Genomic DNA, 20,471 nt, shown 5'->3' on the forward strand with positions numbered 1-20,471 from the left:
ACAGTAGGAATCCCAAGCCTCATACTCGCCTCCATTTACAAATTATAAAAGCAAACAAACAAAGAAACAATTACATCAAAACAAAACCAATCCCCACCCCACTCAGCAACCATCCCACCCCAACCCAAAATAAAACAAAACAAAATAAAAATACATGGATAAAACCACCGTTTCTGGTGACACAACAGAGTAAAAATAAAAACACTTTTAAAACACTTTAAAATATATAAAACGTTTAAACATTTGCTGCCGCCGCAGCAGTGTCCTTAGAGTTGTGGCGGTGGTGAGTATGGGGGCCGCCCCCAGGCCCAAGGTGGAGAATGGGCTTGCAGGGGGAGCGGTCCTCCCCAAGACTCACTGGCAGAACAACAGCAGCGATGTCCCGAGGCCTCCTTGGAGCCTTATATGCCGAGGTGGAGTATGCGGCCCGCCCCCAGGCCCAAGGTGGAGAATGGGCTTGCAGGGGGAGCGGTCCTCCCCAAGACTCACTGGCAGAACAACAGCAGCGATGTCCCGAGGCCTCCTTGGAGCCTTATATGCCGAGGTGGAGTATGCGGCCCGCCCCCAGGCCCAAGGTGGAGAATGGGCTTGCAGGGGGAGCGGTCCTCCCCAAGACTCACTGGCAGAACAACAGCAGCGATGTCCCGAGGCCTCCTTGGAGCCTTATATGCTGAGGTGGAGTATGGGGCCCGCCCCCAGGCCCAAGGTGGAGAATGGGCTTGCAGGGGGAGCGGTCCTCCCCAAGACTCACCGGCAAAGCGGCAGCAGATTAATCTGGGAACTCCCTCTCTGCCCAGAACGTTGGAGGCCATACACCACACCCCCTCAACAGTATTTATAGGAACTCAAACACTGAGATCCTGCTCTGTTCCAGTAACAAGAAGCCGAAAGCACCAGCCTGAAGATGACGAGTGAGACCTCGTCGAAACGTCGCCTAGACACCCCAACTCTTACACGGGAAGACACCCGAAGACACCAAAACCTGCATTCCTGTACCCGTGAAAATCTACGAAAGCATATATATATATATATATATATATATATATATGGTTATTGTAGCTGATGCTTTTATACAAATGGGCAAACCTATCAGTTTTGGTTTCTTATATTTCCAAGCTTGAATCCATGTCTCCACACTCCTGTATCAGTTTGTGAGTTTCGTTTCCAAAAATGAACATTGCCATGCCTTAGCCAATCCCAGCGACTGCACGTTTCTTACCACTGCACTGCAGGATGCCATTTCCTTCACCCTCAACATCACTTCTTGCCCGAACGTTGTGGGCCAGAAAACCTGGGAGACGAGTCCTCTGCTGCAGGCTTCTTGTGCCGTTAGCTTCCTTCCACAGAACAACATTTCATTTGCCTGCAACCAAACATATTTGAGTCAAGATGCTGAAATGTGTGTGTAAATCCTCCTCAGACTTCTGATTGGCTGGAATGTAGTCTCTGGCACAAAGGTAAGAGTCACAGGTCTTGCTCTGCCCACTTTTGCCTCAGCCCCTCAGCCAAAACTGGCATGTGGCCCCCAGAAGTTTGGCTATGAGGGGATGCTGCCTTCAGGCTGAAAAAGCATAAGGACTCGGTTTGCATTAAGTGAGTTAAAAACCATAAAGGTATGGGATTCAGGGGAAGAAATAGCAAACCACATTGCACATATGGTTGAATGAGGATTTGTCCCAACAGAAGAGAAACTCTGGATTCAGCTCACTTTCCTTGTGCAATCCTCTTCCGTTAAGTCAGAAGTGGTCTCTCTATGAGCTGATAATGAGGCTTTGTGCCTGCAGAAGGGCACTTTTAGATCCAAGCCATTTGCCTGGATTTGGACCACCGAAATCATCCAGGAAGCAGACTTACCAGAGCGACACCCAGTATCTGTGGGAACGTGTACGAAGAGCAGCCGGCTGGAGTGAGACGAATAGTTGCATAAGGTGTCTGAAACCAGGCCTTTTCACTCGCCCAGACGATGTCGCAGAGCGGCAAAATGGAAGCCCCCAAGCCGAGAGCAGGTCCATTGATCGCAACCACGATTGGCTTCTTAAACTGGATAAAAGCTTTGACAAAATCCCTGCAGTTTTAGAAAAGGAGGAGAACTGTTACTAATTACATTCCAAAAAATGTCAATCATCCCATCGGGAAATTACCGGAAATTGCTGGCAATTCTGAGAACACTTTTTAGTGCAGAACCTCTGTTATTTTGCATTTTTGTTCCCTTTTCTGCATGCTGTGCCCTGCTTGGAAACCTCCTGTGTTAATGTATGTGTAATATATATATGATTACAATATATAGTGTTGCAATAAAAGGAAACAAACTTGAGAATGACCTTGCTGGATTGGAGTGAAACCTTTGGCAAGGGAGCCAGATAACTTAAGGGAAAGGGAAAGGGAAAGGGAAAGGGAAAGGGACCCCTGACCATTTAGGTCCAGTCATGAGCGACTCTGGGGTTGCGGTGTTCATCTCTTTATTGGCCGAGGGAGCCGGCGTACAGCTTCCGGGTCATGTGGCCAGCATGAGTAAGCCGCTTCTGGAGAACCAGAGCAGCGTACGGAAACGCCATTTACCTTCTCGCCGGAGTGGTTCCTATTTATCTACTTGCACTTAGACGTGCTTTCGAACTGCTAGGTTGGCAGGAGCAGGGACCAAGCAATGGAAGCTGACTCTGTCGCAGGGATTTGAACTGCCAACCTTCTGATTGGCAAGTCCAAGGCTCTGTGGTTTAACCCACAGCGCCACCTGCGTCCCAGATAACTTAAGAGAACCTCACAAATAAAGCCCATTGGAGACAGCCACTCCCTATCACTCATGCCTATTCCCTCTGAAAATGGATTCACCTTTGCAACCTATAGGAGCACAGGAAGCTACCTTATCATGGGTCTGGCTATTGATCCATCTGGCTCAGAACTGTCCATGCTGACAGATAGTGGCTCCCCAAGGTTTCAGACAGGAGGTTTCTCCCAGCCCTACCTGGAGATGCCACAGACTGAATCTGGAACCTCCTATGTGCAAAGCAGATGCGCTACTCGCTGATCTATAGCTCCCCAGAGCAGCAAGTACACCTAAGAAGTTTGCTTATACTGGGACACACCCTTGATCCATCTAACTCAGCATTGTTTTTACTGATTCACCTTCAACATGCCAAGCAGATGCCCTGCCTGCTGGACTGCAGCCCTTCCCCACCCATCTTGGCTTGGGTGGTTTCCTGATGTCTACGGAGGGTGAAGAAAGGCATCTTTCAGCTGCAATGCGAGCCCTACACATCTGGTCGGCTTTGCCACTTGAACAAGTGGTGCACACATGCCAGTGAATTCTGTGCTGGCTCAGCTGTCACTCTCCTTCAAACAGGCTGACTGCCTGTCTTTAATTTGTAAAATGTTGCATGGGCATTTAACTCACTGCTAGGATTCCTTAGTTGCGATTCCTGCATAGATGAACCTTGGGGTCCCTCTCAACTCTACAGTGCTTTGATTCTATGATTCTATGCCTTAAAAGCTAAAGGTAAAGGGACCCCTGACCATTAGGTCCAGTTGTGACCAACTCTGGGGTTGCATGCTCATCTCGCTCTATAGGCCGAGGGAGCCGGCGTACAGCTTCCAGGTCATGTGGCCAGCATGACTAAGCTGCTTCTGGCGAACCAGAGCAGAACACGGAAACGCCATTTACCTTCCCGCCGGAGTGGTACCTATTTATCTACTTGCACTTTGACGTGCTTTCGAACTGCTAGGTTGGCAGGAGCAGGGACCGAGCAACGGGAGCTCACCCCGTTGCGGGGATTCGAACCGCTGACCTTCTGATCGGCAAATCCTAGGCTCTGTGGTTTAACCCACAGCACCTCCCGCGTCCCAATGCCTTAAAAGAGAAACACCCAAATATTCTTTAAAACAGATGATCCTGAGATACGTGGATGTGATGGCTTTGTGATGGGGAACCTCAGGTTCGGGGGGGTTCAAATGCAACCCCCATGACTCTCCTCAGGCTGTACTCTCCTCTGAGCCACATCCCTCAGCAGCCATGCTATGCACTCTCCTGGCAAGGTTCCTCCCAGGCTGGAACGTATTCCTGAACTCTTATCATGCTTCTTGCTTGTCTAGACAGGAAGATAGAGAGGGATGGGCTTGCATGTGAAGAAACTAATTTGCTGTACCAAAGGCCAAATTCTGCTCACTTTTGCCTCTAACCCATGGCATGTGGCCCCTGAAAGGTTTCTCAGAAAGGAATGCGGCCCTTGAGATGAGCAAAGCTTCCCACCCCTACTTTATGACACTGTAGCCTCCTGAAACTTTAAAATGCCTGTGCAACTTCTGAAATCACCCCTGATTTGAGTGGCAATTTCCTTTGCAATTTTTTGGGTACACTACAAACTAAGTTTTTTCAAGCACATTGGAAGATCCCTTATACTGAGTCCATGTAGCTCAGTATTGTCTATTATGACAAGCAGCAACTGTCTGGGATTTCAGGTAGGAGCCCTAGCCAGTCCTACCTGGAGTGGTCAGACGTTGGAGCTGGGACCTTTTCCTCTGCCCCTGAGCTACAGACCTTCCCAAACGAAACACCGAGCCAGAAACATAATTGGCACAAAAGGGTCATGATTGCATGGGCACTAATTGGCAACAGTTTGGGATCGGGCTCCAAACAGGAAGGAGCATGTTTGGCAACGGATTTAAGGAACGTGCTTCACACTATGCAGATTTCTATTAAAAATAATATGACACTTATTAAAGGAAGGCCACATTTTAGCACTAGTAGTCCATTTACATGTAAATGAGGTCATTTTACTTCTAAGGAAAAGAGCAGAACACCTCCTTTGTTAGGCTCAGCCATATTGCACAATCTTGTTTTAATCAAGCAAGGCTGCCATGCTAGGAATCACCATGAGTGCTGAAATTTATGAATATGCTGAAGTCCCCGAGGCAATATCTGGCATGCCAGAAGGAAGGAAAGCTACAATTAAAACCTCTACAGGACTTGTACTTCATCTTGGTGATCTCCAGGTGAGCTCAACCCTTTCAAATTTCCCAGATGAAAATGGGGACACACTTGGAACATCTCCCGCCAAGGACCACTGTCCAAGCCAGCGATGGAGAACTGGTGGCTGTCCAGACATTACTGGACTCCAGATCACATCAGCCCCTGCGAGCATGGCCAATAGACAGGAATGATGGGAGTTGTAGTCCAACAAACTTCTGGAGGCCGACAGCTTCCCTATCCCTGACCGACGTCAACTCTCCAGGCTTGATTATGTGTGCCATCTGCTGTATATATTGTGTTTCAATGTAACCCACCTTAGGGCCTTAGGGTGAGAGTTGGGTAAAATAGTGACAACAACAATTTTTTAGTTTGTCCTACACTGATTTCTAAGCTGTGAGGGTATCTGTTCTTCGTGATAATTTTGCTCATTTATTTTACCAAAATGTATACACCTCTTGATTGTAATAAAACTTCAGAGTGGCTGCTAGTATAAGTGAATTATTATTATTATTATTATTATTATTATTATTATTATTATTATTATTATTATTATTATACTGCTCTATACCCACAGTTTTCAGGGTGGTTCACAAGGTAAAATCACAAAATAAAATCACAAAATACATAATCAAAATAAAAAACAATAACAACTCAATAACAACAACCCTATTAAGCAAAGAAACACATAAACATGTACAGTGACCACAAAAACTAAAGTAAAATAAAATCTTAAGACCTCCTCCCCATGCACGGCAACTCCTGAGCATCAGAGGCAAGACAAAGTCACCTTATAGCTTCTGCGATCCTCGTGCTTTCTTTTCTTCTATCGTTAGATAACCTGCCAATTAAATAGGAGTAGTCTAGGCCACTGCAGAAGACACTACCCACTGCGCTGAGAAGCAGGAGTTTACTGTCGTCGGCTGATGCATTGCACAGTGCTCTCCGGACCTCCTTCATGATCTGTGAAGACCAAAAAACAAGAACAGTTCTTTGACACACACACACAGCTAAAGTGATCACTAGCTTCACACCGTTTCAGCTACAACTGCATGTTTCAAATATATATTCAATACTACTTTGGCCATTGGATGGGTCTGCTGTTGGGAGTTGAAGCCTAACAACATCTGGAAGCCTCAACTTTGGCTATCTCTGCTCTACACTCATTATTTATAAGTTGCTTTGCAGCTTTCAAAAGCAAAAGGTATTGCTAGCGAAATAAGGAGGAAGGAAATTTAAGGTCATTGGTTTGCTTCGGACTTCATGTTGCCACCCTTTAAATTGCACCCTCTGCTTTTCTTCCAGAAAAGCTTGTCTAAATTACCACACAAGGGTATTGTGCAGTGGTGTGGGCCCCAGAAGAGCTGTTTTTCCTTTTCAGGTCTTCAGAAACTGTACAGACTCTTCAAATGACTGTGTAGACTCAATGTGTGGAACAGGGCTTGGCCAACCTTTTGCGGGCCAAGGGGAGATGTGCAAATGGCTGCAAATTGGAGAAACTTTTGGGAGTATAATACCCACACCCACAACCCAATGTACACTGCAGGAAGAGCAGGATCATGCCCATTTTTTCTGTCCCTCCTGAGTACTGCACTTTGTGTAAGTGTGGGCTTTCCTCTGTGATTTGCAGATTCTGTACTTTTAAGCAGTTGTGTATGTGCATGCCTGCCTGCAAGAAACAAACCAAGCAACATGACAGCTATCTTTATTTAAAACAGGTGGTAAAATCACTTTACCTGGCATAGAACCCCCTTGACACATTCATCTTATGAAGGGGATCAAGGATACATCTCTAATCCTGTCTCAACTTCCAAGTACACAAAACCCCTGGCATCAATGTATTGGGCACAGATGTCTGAATTGACAAAGCCTCTGTGTGTACAGAAGTTTCCATGCAACTAGGTCCCATTCCCCAGCAACTGCATAGTGTACCCCCCGTGTAAGTAATATGCCAAGGGGAAAATGCTGTGCTATGCTTCTAGATAACTGATTTTCAATAATATGCGTTCAATGTACATGTCATGAGCTGCACAACACTGTTGGAATCACCAACAGTGTATGGCTATTCTTTTTGGAGAGACTGGCAAAGGAAACTAGAAAAATAAAATAAATAGTGATGGAAGTCAAGTGACAATAAAACAAATACATCTTTGGCAAGAAATGAGCTTTCCAGCTTGGTTAGTGGGGCTCTTTCTTTGGGAGAATCAAAGAGGGTTGGGAAAGCTTTCTGAGAATCAGGTGTACTGTAAGTTTTATTATGTACATCCACATGGTTGCTGACACTTTAATTCTGCAAGGAAGAGAACATTAAAAGCCTTGGGAAGATGAAATAATTCATATCCTTGATTTCTTGCGATTTTAAGATTATTCATATAGCACTCACAAACTGTTTTCTAATTTCTGCAGGCTTTTAGTTTATGAGGATTTAGGAATGCTTTGGCTTCAGCTACCCACTGTGACTTTCACTGATTGTCTTGTGCTTTGTACCATAAGGGCAGGGTATAAATTGTCTTGATAAAATAAACAAGTTACTGGGTGTGTTTTAAAAACATGTTCTCACGCCCAGTATCATTACTACTGCTGAAAGTTCTTTCCCGCCTGCTTCACACTGCATTTCGTTTACCCAGAAATTATCCTGTCCTGCATTATCTTCTGAAAGTGGTGTCAGATCAGACCAAAGAGGCCATTGACCAAACAATCTTTAATAGAACGTTTACTACAGTGGAACTTGCCTTACTATGATCAGCAGCTCAGGCGTATCCACAGGGCAAAGTTAGGCATACTGAAAAGTAACCCCCACCATGTTCAAGGGAACTTGCTCTCTGGTAGGGATGTGGGGAAAATCTGGTTTGGCTTGAATTTTATCATGAACCTTCATAATTCACATTATGAAACAGTACATGAACTGAAACACAGCTATCTTTCAAAAATCACACTTCCCATGATTTTACGGTGTAGCCCTTGAACAAAAAAAAATGTGCATATTAGGAGAAAATGTGCATTGTATATATTAGTTAAAATAACATGCAAAAAGGTGTATATTAGGCAAATTGCATGCCAATAGGATTACACTGCATAAAGGTGCGTATGAGAAATGGTAGAACGCCACACAAAAAGGCTGATGGGGAGTCTATCTATCTATCTATCTATGTATGCAAACTTATGTGGAAAAGCCAAGCTTAAGATTGGAAATTTGTGAACCTAGGTCCTAGGAGAAATCAAAGTCAACAAATCCATCCATCCTTATACTCAGATAGCAATGGGGGAGAAATGCAATTCCGTTTGCATCTAAAGGCAAATCTGCCTGTTTTTTGTAAGCTGTCTGGAAAAAGGAAGCATATAAATAGTAATAATGATGATTGATTGCACTTTTGTAAAAAAACATAAACTGAAACACAGCCATTCTTTGAAATTTCCACTTCTCTTAATTTTGCAATGCAGTTCTCCAGCCATATATTTGCACAAAAACACATGAACTAGGGCAAACTCCATATGAACATGAATATATTAGTGAAGATAACATACAAAAATCCATTATATTAGGGGAAATTGCATTTCAAAAATGTGTATATTAGTCAGATGCATACAAAATGTGTTCATTAGGAGAAATTAGGAACAGTTGAAGCACCTGAAAAATCTATTTTCAAAGCCATTTCTTAAGGTATTGTTAAGAAAGCTGATGTCATGGACTGGGGGAATGAAGAGAAGACCTAAGAAACTGGGGTGAGGAACTTGCTGTTGGAATCCAGTCCCATTAGCCCCAGAGAGCATGGACAATGACCAAAGATGATGGGAGTTGTAGTCCAACAACCTCTGAAGCACCAGAAAAGAACAAGAAACAGAGACAAATGCCTTCATAAAAGTGTGCCCCTCAAACTGCTGTTTGCCCCCTTGAATGTCTGGAAGAAACAATTCTGATAGCACATTACATCACAGTAGCTTGTGTCTTCTGCTAGGCAAAACATTTGCTCTGGTTTTGTTTTTGCTTTAAACCCGTGCAAAGAATGGAAATGCAATTACCAGGTTCTGAGGCACCTTTAATTAATTGAGGATAAAGCAGCAGAAGCCACCGCCTTCAGAAAACAAAGCCCCAAAGGATATTGTGCTATTTCAGAATGTGAAGTGGAGATTCAAAGAGCTTGGGGGAAGTGATCCTTGATTAGGGGCTCATCTGATCAGTAATCAGGGCTGTAGGCAAACCATGGGAATAGGAGTCATTCCAGTGGAATTTTTAAAGCATTATAATATTCTCCAGATTTTTATGAATTGTACCTCCTGTACCCAGCTTTTTATTTTTGTGACACGATACAGTTAACTCTGAGGTGACCTTTTTACCCATAGGTTTTTTGGAATAAAAATTAATAATAATAAAAAATGAAGCAGGAAGCTCTTGATACTTATTTCACCCTGGAGAATGGTCAAAAGTTCTAATATCTTGAGAGATGATGAAGGAACATAGGAAGGTGCTTTGTACCATCAAATCATTGGTCCATCAAGCTCAGCATTGTCTACATGGATTGGCAGCAGTTCTACAGGGTTTCAGAAAGGGGACATTCCCAGATCTACTTGGGGATGTCAAGGATTGATCCTGGGACCTTTGACATCCAAAGTGTGTGCTCTGCTACTGAGCTATGGTCCTTCCCCATCAGTAAGCCTCCATATCTTGCCACTTGGGAATGCAATCAGGAACCACCACCCCACACAACTGGCCGCCATGTGAACATGATGGGGTTGGGGAGTCATCAACTCATAATGCAAGCATCACTTAAGTTCCCATGGCCTCCATTCAAACCCTGAGGAAAATAAAAATGTTGTGTACGGACTACAAATCTGCAGCCTCTGATTCTATTCTTTCATTTAAAAAATATTGCAAGCATCAACAGCGGAAGTCCGAAATGGGAGCTTCTTCATGGGTGATGAGGGGACAACGGTAAACTCAGGTTAAGCTTGACTTTAGCTTTCTAGCTACTATCGCCCTCCCACTTTACAGGGCCTCTCCCCTTTGCTTTGATGTTCACCTGCATACCTCTGGAGTCAGTGCATTGTTATCTGAGGTTTGACTGGAGAGGAGGATGTGCGTGAATCCATCTTCTTTGCGTACTACAATGTCTCTGAACCGACAGTTGCTCTCGTTTTGACGCACGCTGTACCTGAGTCTCTTATCAAAGACGTAATCTTTCTCCCCTTCCAGCTTCCTTTTCACAGTGCTATGAAGATTCAGGCCTCCATTTGCCAGAGAAGAACCTTTCAAAAGGCAAAGAGTCAGAAGAGACACATGTCATTATCTCTAGGAATCCCCCAAGAGACAAGCACAGGAACATAGGAAGTTGCCAGTCTACTGGTCCACCTAGCACAATATTTTATGCAATGACTGACCATGGGCTTCCCAGGGTTTCAGACAGGGAATCTTTCTCAGCCCACCTGGAGATGCTAGGGATTGAACCTGTGACCTTCTGCAAGCAAAGCAAATGCTGTACCACTAAGCCATGGCCCCTTTCTCCCCAAGAAGTACATATTTGATGTACTTCAGCTTCATATGATGCCTTCTTCATTTGGTTGAATTGCTCTTATTCTGCTTTAAAGGATGGAGTTGAACAGTGGCAACTGCTAGAGTTTCTCCAACAAAAGCCAATGGATACTATTGCCTTCCTTGAAAGTAAACTCAGCCCCTTAAAAAAAAAAAGTACATACTTAGTGAAACATATTTTGTCTCAATATGCTCTAGTTCGGTCACGGGGAACCATTTCCAGGCCACAGGCTGCCTTCTCTTGCAGGCAACTTTCTGGCAGGTGAGGCCAGAGACAAAGTGAGCATTTTGCCTGGGGCAAAAGTAGGCAGATCAACGGATGTGAGTTCTACCTTTGTGCAGTAAGGCTACACAGAAACCAGGGCTTTCAATGCTCACTCCCAGTATCTTTTCCATCCACCATCCAGACAAGAAAGAATTCAGAGATGCATGCCAGCCAGTAAAAAGTGAACTCAGAAGGCATAGAGCAGTGCCTGTGAACAGTGTGGCCTGATGAGAACCTCAAGGGTCAGATCATCAGACCTGGCAGGCCTGAGGTTACCTACCACTGCGCTAGCTAAAGGGAAGAGCAAGGTGTGTGCTTAAATGTACTGAAATCACTAGGACTTCAGTCTGCAACCCCATGCTCCTTTCCTTAGGAGCAAACCCCGGTGAACTCAGTGACACTGATTTCTCAGTAGGATCATGCTGTTCACATGTTTGATTTGGACTGGATTTTTGTTTTGTCTGGGTTTTTGAAAAATATATATTTTGTATATTCTGGCTTTTCAAAAAAAAGCTTGAGACTGCTAATAAGTAACGAGGGGTGGAAGAGAAATTCAATTTCATTTGTATTTTAATGTGAATGTGCTTAATTCATAATTCCTCGAACCAATACACAAAGTGAAACACAACTATTCTTCGAAATCTGTATATTTCTCTTCCATTCCTAGACAGGAAAGACTGAGCATTTCTAAGCATATGAACCTGCCCAGGCCCAAGGACCATGAGACTGGAGGGGAACAAAAACAGGGCCTTATCTGCTGTGGACTTCCCTTATTTGGGAAGTGTGAATGGGCCCCTCACTGATGTGTTTTAAGTGAATTTTAGAATCATAGAATTATATAACTGTAGAATAGGAAGGGTTCACAAGGGTTATCTAGTCTAACTTCCTGCATTGCTTTGAACTCCCCCCCCTTTTAAATCCATTCTGCTTTTTATTGATGGCTTTATTTGGCTTCATGTTTGTTGCTGCTGTTTTAATAGTTCATCCCCTGTTGGGTTTTTAATGTTTGCACTGTTCAATGTATCTGGCTGCATTTAACTATTTTTAAAAAACCTCAAGAGTAGACCCATTAAAGTTAATGGACATAAGTTAGCTATATCTATTAATTTCAGTGGATCTACTCTGAGCAGAACTCACATCGGATCTAATCCACTGTATCTATTCATTGCTTGCAAGGGGTTTAAATCAACCAAATAAATGTTTTTCAAATCCAAACTTCCCTCTTGTTTCCCTTATATATGAATTGCAATGAACAAAGTTGTTTCTTGGCTCCAGACAGCCTGGTGTAATTTCAATCAGAATCAAAAGATGTACAACTGGGACCTGGATCTGAGTTTTGTAGATTGGATTCATCTTTGCTTAGTGAAAGTGCTGGTGGACTGCCATGGGAGTTTAAGGTAAATTAGTCTCTCAGGGAGCAACCAGAGGCAAGAGAAGTCTTTCAATTAATGTCACTAGGGTCTGGATTATGTACTTTTGAGGGTGCTGGAGGAAAAAAAAGTTAATAGAGTCTGTGATTGGACAGCTAATCCTACCACACAGTGAGGCCTCTATAAACATATTCCAGACATATTCACCTTACATATTTCACCTATTGCCTTCTTCATAATTAGGGATATTAATACACCGATACTATTTTTACACATTAAGACACAATCTAATGGTCTCAAAACAGACAAATGCCAAATATTTGTATTGTTTTATTTAAGGCCCCCCCCAAACAATTTTTCCAATTTTTAGCTGGAAATGCTGGGATTTGAACCTGTGATCTTCTGCATGCAAGGCAGATGCTTTACCACTGTGTTATGGCCCCACTGGAATAGACAGGACTGAGTCAGATGGACCAACTGATCTCTATATATACTGAAACCTCCCATGTCAGTGGATGCATTGAAGAGGAGGAGAGCTGCAGGTGGAAGTAAATGTAGCAATCCAAAAGCCCAAAACAAGGAGAAGCAAAACCATAGACTGCTGCTTGAAAACAACCATTTATTATTGTTTGAAGATTGCTCACCATGTTTTGAGAACTGTCTCCCTCGAGGGCAAAGGGTCTTCCCAGATCTTATTCCAGCACACCAGTTAAAGCCCACTCAGGGAGTATAATTTTTCTTTCTCCAAATACACTAGGCAAATCTTCAAATAATAATCACTCCCTCTAATAGTGGAGCCACCTGGCAAGTGCTGTGACCAGATTGTAACCAAAATGGAGCCAGTAAGAAACAACAGAGAGGCATCATCAGAATGCTTGAGGCAACCCCCAGGTTTGCAGAAGTACAAATTACCTTTAGTGTGTGGGGGGAATCTAAAGGGGCAACCTCTCCCCCTTGCCGAAAAAGCAACCTCCCAACAAGGATTGATCATGCTCAGGGTCAAAAGAATGCCATGTGTCTGTTAGGAATTAGATCTAAGCAGGTTCAAGTAGGTCTGGACAGGGAACTCTCAAAAAATCACATGCAAGTGCCTGGGCAGTGGATGAAGGCAGACTTGGGCTGGAAAATTTATATGCTATTGAGGAATAAGCAACAGCTGCTGAAGGTGCAGATGGTAAGGGAAGAGGGCAGGGGATTAATCCTTCAGGGAAATCTAACACAACATAAACCCTCTCATCCATCAGGTTATCATCATTATTTGTTGTTTCTTCATTTGTTCAAAGAGAGCACCTAGCAAGCGAGTTGAAGAGGTGACAAAAGAGGCTGTTAACCTCACAGCAGGTCCCCCAAGCAAAGCAAAGCCTCTCTGCGGAGAGAGGGAAAGGCAACCAATGGCTGGTCCACAGGAGAGCTCTTGCCACATTTGCGAGAAAACAAAAAAGGAGCAGAGAAGAGATGGTGGTGTGTAATGGGATCCGATGCAGGCATGTGCTTTGCTATTTTATGTGCACACACACACACACACACTAATCTGCCTACTCTAGCAGCAGCCCTAAACCTCTCACAGGCTTCCTGGACCTCTCACAAAATGACACGACAGTGGCAATATGATGAGATGTATCAGGTTGCAGCACGGAAAGAATGGGGTGGTTTTATGTCTCTGGTGTAGGGGAAGTAATAAGGCTCATCATCACCTTCCCCTTCCCCTTCTAACCTTTGACTGCTGTGCAAACTTTTCCTAATGCAGAGTTTAAAGGAAGGCTAAAGCTAATAGCAGGGACGTGGGTGGCGCTGTGGGTTAAACCACAGAGCCTAGGGCTTGCCGATCAGAAGGTCGGCGGTTTGAATCCCCGCGACGGGGTGAGCTCCTGTTGCTCGGTCCCAGCTCCTGCCAACCTAGCAGTTCGAAAGCACATCAAAGTGCAAGTAGATAAATAGGTACCGCTCCGGCGGGAAGGTAAACTACGTTTCCGTGCGCTGCTCTGGTTCACCAGAAGCGGCTTAGTTATGCTGGCCACATGACCCGGAAGCTGTCTGCGGACAAACGCTGGCTCCCTCGGCCAATAAAGTGAGATGAGCGCCGTAACCCCAGAGTCGGTCACGACTGGACCTAATGGTCAGGGGTCCCTTTACCTTTAAAGCTAATAGCATAAATCTGCTGTGGTGGTGTTGGTGGAGGGTGGACAATGCTGGGAGGACGTAGGGGGATTTTCAGCAAGAGGGCCACCTAGGCAACCTGCTGGTGGCCCGATGCTAAAGTTGGCAATGGATGTACATTTTTACCTTTGTACAGTAGACTATAGAAACACTCACAAATGCCTTTCTTCCTCCATCCAGGCAGGGAAGCCAGGCAAAAACGCTCAAGGAGAATGTGACGCAGGGGCAGTGAGGGGGATGGCCCCAGAAGAGATCCACAGGAGAGCTCTTGCCACATTTGCAGTTTCATGGGCCACATTTGGCCCCCCAGGGCCTGAGGTTCTACACCTCTGCTGTGGAGCATCATGGATTCTACAGCTTCAGAGAGGCCACAAGGCACAGTCCAGGAGTCCATATCAGGAGAAGGGGGTGACTGGGATCCCTGTAAATACCTGCAATCTTTAAAAAATGGTTTGTAAGGTGGGAGGCACCAGTTGAGGCTGAATCCACCCAGCACAAGCACATCTCAAAACTGAACTTTGGAAGGGGGTCTCTCGTATGTTTGCCACTGGAGCATTTTCTCACTCCAAGAGGCAGAGTGCACGAAACTTTGCTTTCAAATTTGCATTTAAAAACTGTCCACACTCATCGTCTTCCCCTTCTGTCTGCAGCCTTTTTCAGGGTACTTAAAAGCCACAAAAATGGTTAACCTACAAGGCACACCCTTTCAAACTTAAGAAGCGCAGTAGAATTTTATTAGCTGTGATATTAGCTGGACAAACATTGACTTCCTTAGGAGTAAAACTAGCAATGCAATTAAAGATTATCCCTGGAGTCTGTTGGTAAAAATAAAAAAACAGAAGACTCAGTGTAAAGCTAAATGAAAAGGGCAATCTTTAGCAAACGGTGCAGAGAATTAGATCAATAGAGACGGAGAGAGAAAGGAAAATATAAGGGATTGCTTTTTGATTTTAATAATACTGTCAAGAAACCTGACAAAAGAAGACAGCAAGCACCAATGGAAGATGATGGAATGCTCATGTGGGTTCGGTGAAACCGCAACAGATGTTCTCTGTGTTATCAAGGGCTTGGTTGATGTGGGCTGGGTGATTTTCCCACCCTGGGTAAGTGTTGACATCTGCTGGCTGATAGCAAGACACTGGGAGAGCTAGCTTGCCACTTGAACTAAGAGTTTCCAGTTGTAGCTTGACGGGCAACTATTTAATTTATTTACTCATTGTTTTTATTGCTACGTATTTTCCTCCTCAGAACGGAAGGTGGTATGCCTGATTCTCTCCCCTCCCCACCTGGGTCATACAACCTGTGTCACGTTCCTCTTCACTGCCTTAAGAACTTGTGAATGTAAGAAGAGACTGTTGGATGAGGCCAACGCCTAGTGACCACAAGTGAAAAATATATGGGTGGGAATGGAATATCAATGTCCTAAGGGGGCTAGGGCAGGAGTACGCCACACTGCAGGTCCCATTTGCCCTACATAAAGCACTTGAGGGTTTTCGTGTTGCTTTCTCTGTGGTGGGAACACCAGATTCTTGAGATGGGTTTCTCCTAATGCAAACAATCACTGTATTCCTGCTGAGCCAGCATGGTGTAGAGGTAAGGCTGTCGGACTACGACCTGGGAGACCAAGGTTCAAACCCCCATTGGACCATGAAGCTCACTTGGACCAGTCACTGCCTCTCAGCCTATTCTACCTCACAGTATTGCCGGCCGGAGGAGAATCATGGACATTGCCTAGAGCTCCTCAGAGAAAAAGACAGGATATAAATGCAATAAATGCAAAAATCATAAGCTAGAATTGCAACTGGCTTTCCACACTATCAGGGATATTGTACTTTTGCCCTGTGTTCTCCCCAGGATGCTGACTATGCCTGTGAGTGTGATGTGGCCCAATTCAGCTGAGTGGCCACTTGAAGCTCAGTGAAGATTTAGTGTAAACTTTGCGGTGGGGGCTATTTTATCACCCTGTTGATGTTTTAATCAATATTTTAATTAGCACCGAAACACATCTACAGCTAAAATTGTGTTTAATAAATAAATAAATAAATAAATAAATAAATAAATAAATAAATAAATAAATAAATAAATGGAACACAGCTTAAATGGAAGAGTGTTATAGTGCTACAATGTGAGGCCCCTCCAGCTCTCTTGGACTCCAACTCCCATCAGCCTCAGCCAGCAAGGCCAATGGTCAGGAATGATGGGAGTTGTAGTCCAGTAACATGTGGAGGCCACCACATGGGCTACCTGTGCTTTAATGCTAATTTAATAAATGTTTTAAAAACAACTCTTCCTAGTCACTGTCATTTTGGCAACAGCGTTGCCAGAAAGGATTCCATTTTTCTTTAAAGGGCTTATACTGTAATGATTCTAATCTGATTACCATGATGGTTATAGTATCAACCACCCCACTCCCCTTATTTTAACCTGTGGTCCACAGTCAGTTCTTCCTTTCCTCTCTTGCTTCTCTCCATCCCCCACTGCATTCTGACTGCCTCATCTCTGCTCTCTCAGCTTTGCTGCAGTGTGTGTGTTGTTTGTGTGTGTGTGTGTGTGTGTGTGTGTGTGCATGGTTGCCCAGCGCGAAACAACACTGGCTGGCATCCGAACCTCATAAGAAAAGACTTTGCAGAAGAGGTGAGCCCAAGGCTCAGAGATGTAGTGATAAAGGAATTCAGCTTCCTTTCGCTGCTGCAGGTGACAGCGAGGGGAGTGTACAGGCTTAAATGAAGGCAGTGGTGCAATATAGCAAGGCAGCTGGGCAGGGAGTGGCGTGGAAGTGGGGTACCTTCCATCCAAATACACTTTGTAAGGGTTTTGTCAGTCAGTGTGCCCCAAAGCCACGCAGATATACATCTAGCTAACTCAGGGAAGGGCTCAGTGGTGTAGCATCTGCTTCGCACAAATGAGGTGCCAGGTGACATACGCTGGTAAGCCACTGCCAGTCGCTGTAAACAATACTGACTTAGAGGGACCAGTGGCTTGACTTGGTATAAGGCAACCCCCTATGTTCCTATGTACTATATGAGAAAAGTAATTTGAAAAAACAATAAAACCAACACACACCAACAAACGGGGAGGGGGAATGTCATCAACACAAGACACTCGAAACATCCCTTGGCAAAGCATTTTGCCTGGCTATTCAGCTTTGTATAGGGATGGGTAAAACTGTCCATTTCTGTTTCTTTCTGTTCCTCATTTTCCAAGTCTTAAATTCAGTTCTCCACATTCCCACACCACACTTTTTTTTAAAAAAAGGCCTCATGAAAATTCACCAGTATTTTAGTGTAAATTTTCCCCAATATGCACATTTTTTATTTTTTTTTTGCAAAGCGATCCCCCCCTAATATAATGCAATCTGGCATCTTATTTTCAGCAACATATGCACACTTTACCTCAGTGTGTGGATTTCCTTACACATCATCTGGCCTGCCATTGCAAAATTTGGAGCAATGCGAATTTCGAAGGATGGCCCTGTTTCCGTTTGTGTGTGGTTTGGGAAAGTGTGAATTAGGTTAAGTTCGCCTTGAATTGATAACTGAGTCAAACTCCTCCCCCATCCGTAGCCTTGAGTAGAGAAGCCTTGTTTGTCCTGACCCTATTTTCAAAATATGATATGTCCGTTTTGAGGAAACCCTGCTTTCAGAGAATTTTGCCATGAAGTATGGCATACATACATTTTTGGAAGGAAGGAAGGAAGGAAGGAAGACAGATGCAATGGGAAGAAATAGGAGGACCATATGAATATTCAGCCTCTAGGTCACTCTGTGCCCTAAAAAGGGCCTTGGCAAGGCAGTCTGAGGCATGAAGCAAGAAACTGCTTAGTCTGAAATGAAACTCCAGCAGAAGATTGCCCTGACCATTTCAAAACTTCTGCTGAGTGAGCACCACAAGCGTTAAAGACACTGAGAGATGGTGGATGATGAAAGACTCTACACACTGAATCTCACATATTGCATTGACATCCTTCTTTGGAACAGTGTGCTCAGCCCTGATCTCATAATCTCTGGAAGGATATAATAGAAAGACAAAAGGCTCAAGAAATGATTAGCAAAAATAGTTGGAGGTCAGAGAAGACTCCCATATAAGGAGGCTGTGAAGATAGTGAGATTGTGTGGCCTAGAGAAGAAAATTGAAGGGATTTAGGAATACTGCTTCTCACCTGTACATACAATGCAAAGGGACATAAATAGAACTAATTGGAACATATAATAGTAATAAAAAGAGCATCATCATATATGCATAACATAGATTTCAAGAGCATTAAGCTTCCAATTTTGCACATTTATGGACACGTCAAGGTGATCCCCAATGATGATGGAAAATACTAAAATATTGTTTCAAGGCTCTTGGGTGTTCCAGGCTAGCTGAAAAACAGACGCCTGAATTTAGTGTTTTCATTGACTTTTATTTTTGTTGTATTGGGTTACTTGTGCACCACTTAAGAGATAATTGTGATTGAGCGCTATATAAAGTACCAAAATATAAATAAATAGTTAAAATGCTGCTGCTTTAAATAGGGAAGACAAGATAATGGGCAGTCTGACATATCTTCCAAAGGAAAGGGATAGAAAACATTGTCCATATGACTGGATTAAGGTGATACCATACTGAAATATTTAGGTGGCAATGCTATACACCAGGGACTGCCAATGTGACGCTTGCCAATTGCTGGACTACAGCTCCCAGCACCTTTGACCATTGGCCATGCTCGGCGGGGCTGATGGGAGTTGTAGTCCAACAACCTGTGGCTTACTCTGCTATACAAACTAACCTGGGAGAAAGGCCTGTAAAATTCAGTGGGACATATTTTTGCATAGGAAAGCATTGGATTACACCGTGAAGCAATGTATTAATAACATGTTGATTTTTCTGCCTGCATTTATGCTAGCATGTCAATATTGTAACATGCTACATATGCAGACATATAACATATCTAATACACGTGGCATATTTTGTGCAAATAAAATAATGATAATAATTAATGCTTAAAACAAACATCACCTACCAATTCCATTCATGACGGGTGGCTCATTATTCACATCCAACACTCCAGGCAAATCAGGTTCCGCTTCATGTTCATTTAAATCCAAGTCTGGCTTTGGGGGGCCGTTCCCAAAATGTCTAGAATCCTTTTCATAACTGGCATCTCCATTCTGTAAGCCGTTGTGTGGCTTTTTCAATGGCATAATCTGCAAGCCGCTGGGAGTAGTCCGGTAAGAGACTGTTTTAGCAGCCCTGTCTCCTGAAGGTGCTGGCTTGGCCGCGTAACCCTTTTTTTGCTTTTGAAATGAGGGGGCCATGCGCTTCCGTTTATGGGGCAGCCCTTTGCTCTTCCCAGAGTCAGATGGCCTATGTGGTATTTTGTCGAGGGACGACGCTCTGCTCTCGCGTAAAAATTTTGGCGTGCTGGCTTGTTTCCCGTGCTTTGCTCGCTTTTCTCGTGTGACATGCAGTCCGTTGAATTCATCGATAAATTCCTCACAGTGCAACAAGTGATGTTCTGGCTCCCAGGTGTCTTCATTGCTCCCGTAACCTTTCCAACGTATAAGATATTCCCATTTACCCTTTTTGTTTTTCCTTTTGTCTACGATCCTCTCAACCTAAGTGGAGGAAAAAAAAAGGTAAGCTGGAACAAGGGAACAAGCCCTCTTTAGGGAAGTTTTTAATGTTTGATGCTGTACTGTTTTTAATATTCAGTTGGAAGCCGCCCAGAGTGGCTGGGGAAACCCAGCCAGATGGGCGGGGTATAAATAATAAATTATTATTATTATATAAAATATTTCAGACTGCAGGGTTGTATTCAATGCTAGCCCTACACAGAGCAGATCCACTGAAGTAACTGGGTGCGACTAACTTAAGTTCAGTCATTCCAATGGGTCTGCTATGACTAGGACTTGGCTGGATAAAACCCTCACCAAGGAGCAAGTCCCACTGAATTCAATGGTATTTACCACTGAGTAGAGAAGAACAAATCTTTTGGCTGTTCTTTTCTTCAGTTTTAACTCTTCCTGTCTTAATATCAGTTTGTCCCATTTCCAGGGTGGTTTGTGAAAAAAAGGTCTGCAGGAAAACTCATGTGCATTTTAGTGTACATTTTTTCTTAATATATGTACCTGTTTAAATAAATCTTGATCAATTGCTTATGTGCAGTTGAGATAACTGATTGTTCAATGCAATCTGCATTAATTTACA

General features: G+C 43.8%; 2 protein-coding genes across 2 annotated transcripts in view; both read right to left on the reverse strand.

Moving 5' to 3' along the window:
* The window catches only part of LOC308591775 (protein phosphatase 1 regulatory subunit 3E-like), a 231,035-nt gene that overhangs the window by 112,315 nt on the left and 98,249 nt on the right, over window positions 1-20,471 (reverse strand). The window lies entirely within an intron of this gene.
* The window catches only part of CDYL2 (chromodomain Y like 2), a 74,348-nt gene that overhangs the window by 12,323 nt on the left and 41,554 nt on the right, over window positions 1-20,471 (reverse strand). The window contains exons 2-6 of the mRNA XM_081202711.1: window positions 19,285-19,879; window positions 9,987-10,204; window positions 5,751-5,923; window positions 1,855-2,065; window positions 1,220-1,363 (exon numbers count right to left, since the gene is read on the reverse strand). Of these exons, the coding sequence (XP_081058837.1) occupies window positions 1,220-1,363; window positions 1,855-2,065; window positions 5,751-5,923; window positions 9,987-10,204; window positions 19,285-19,879 (1,341 nt within the window). The remainder of the gene's footprint in view (window positions 1-1,219; window positions 1,364-1,854; window positions 2,066-5,750; window positions 5,924-9,986; window positions 10,205-19,284; window positions 19,880-20,471) is intronic.

Source organism: Podarcis bocagei, assembly GCF_964188305.1.
Source record: "Podarcis bocagei genome assembly, chromosome: 7".
Lineage (NCBI taxonomy): Eukaryota > Metazoa > Chordata > Lepidosauria > Squamata > Lacertidae > Podarcis > Podarcis bocagei.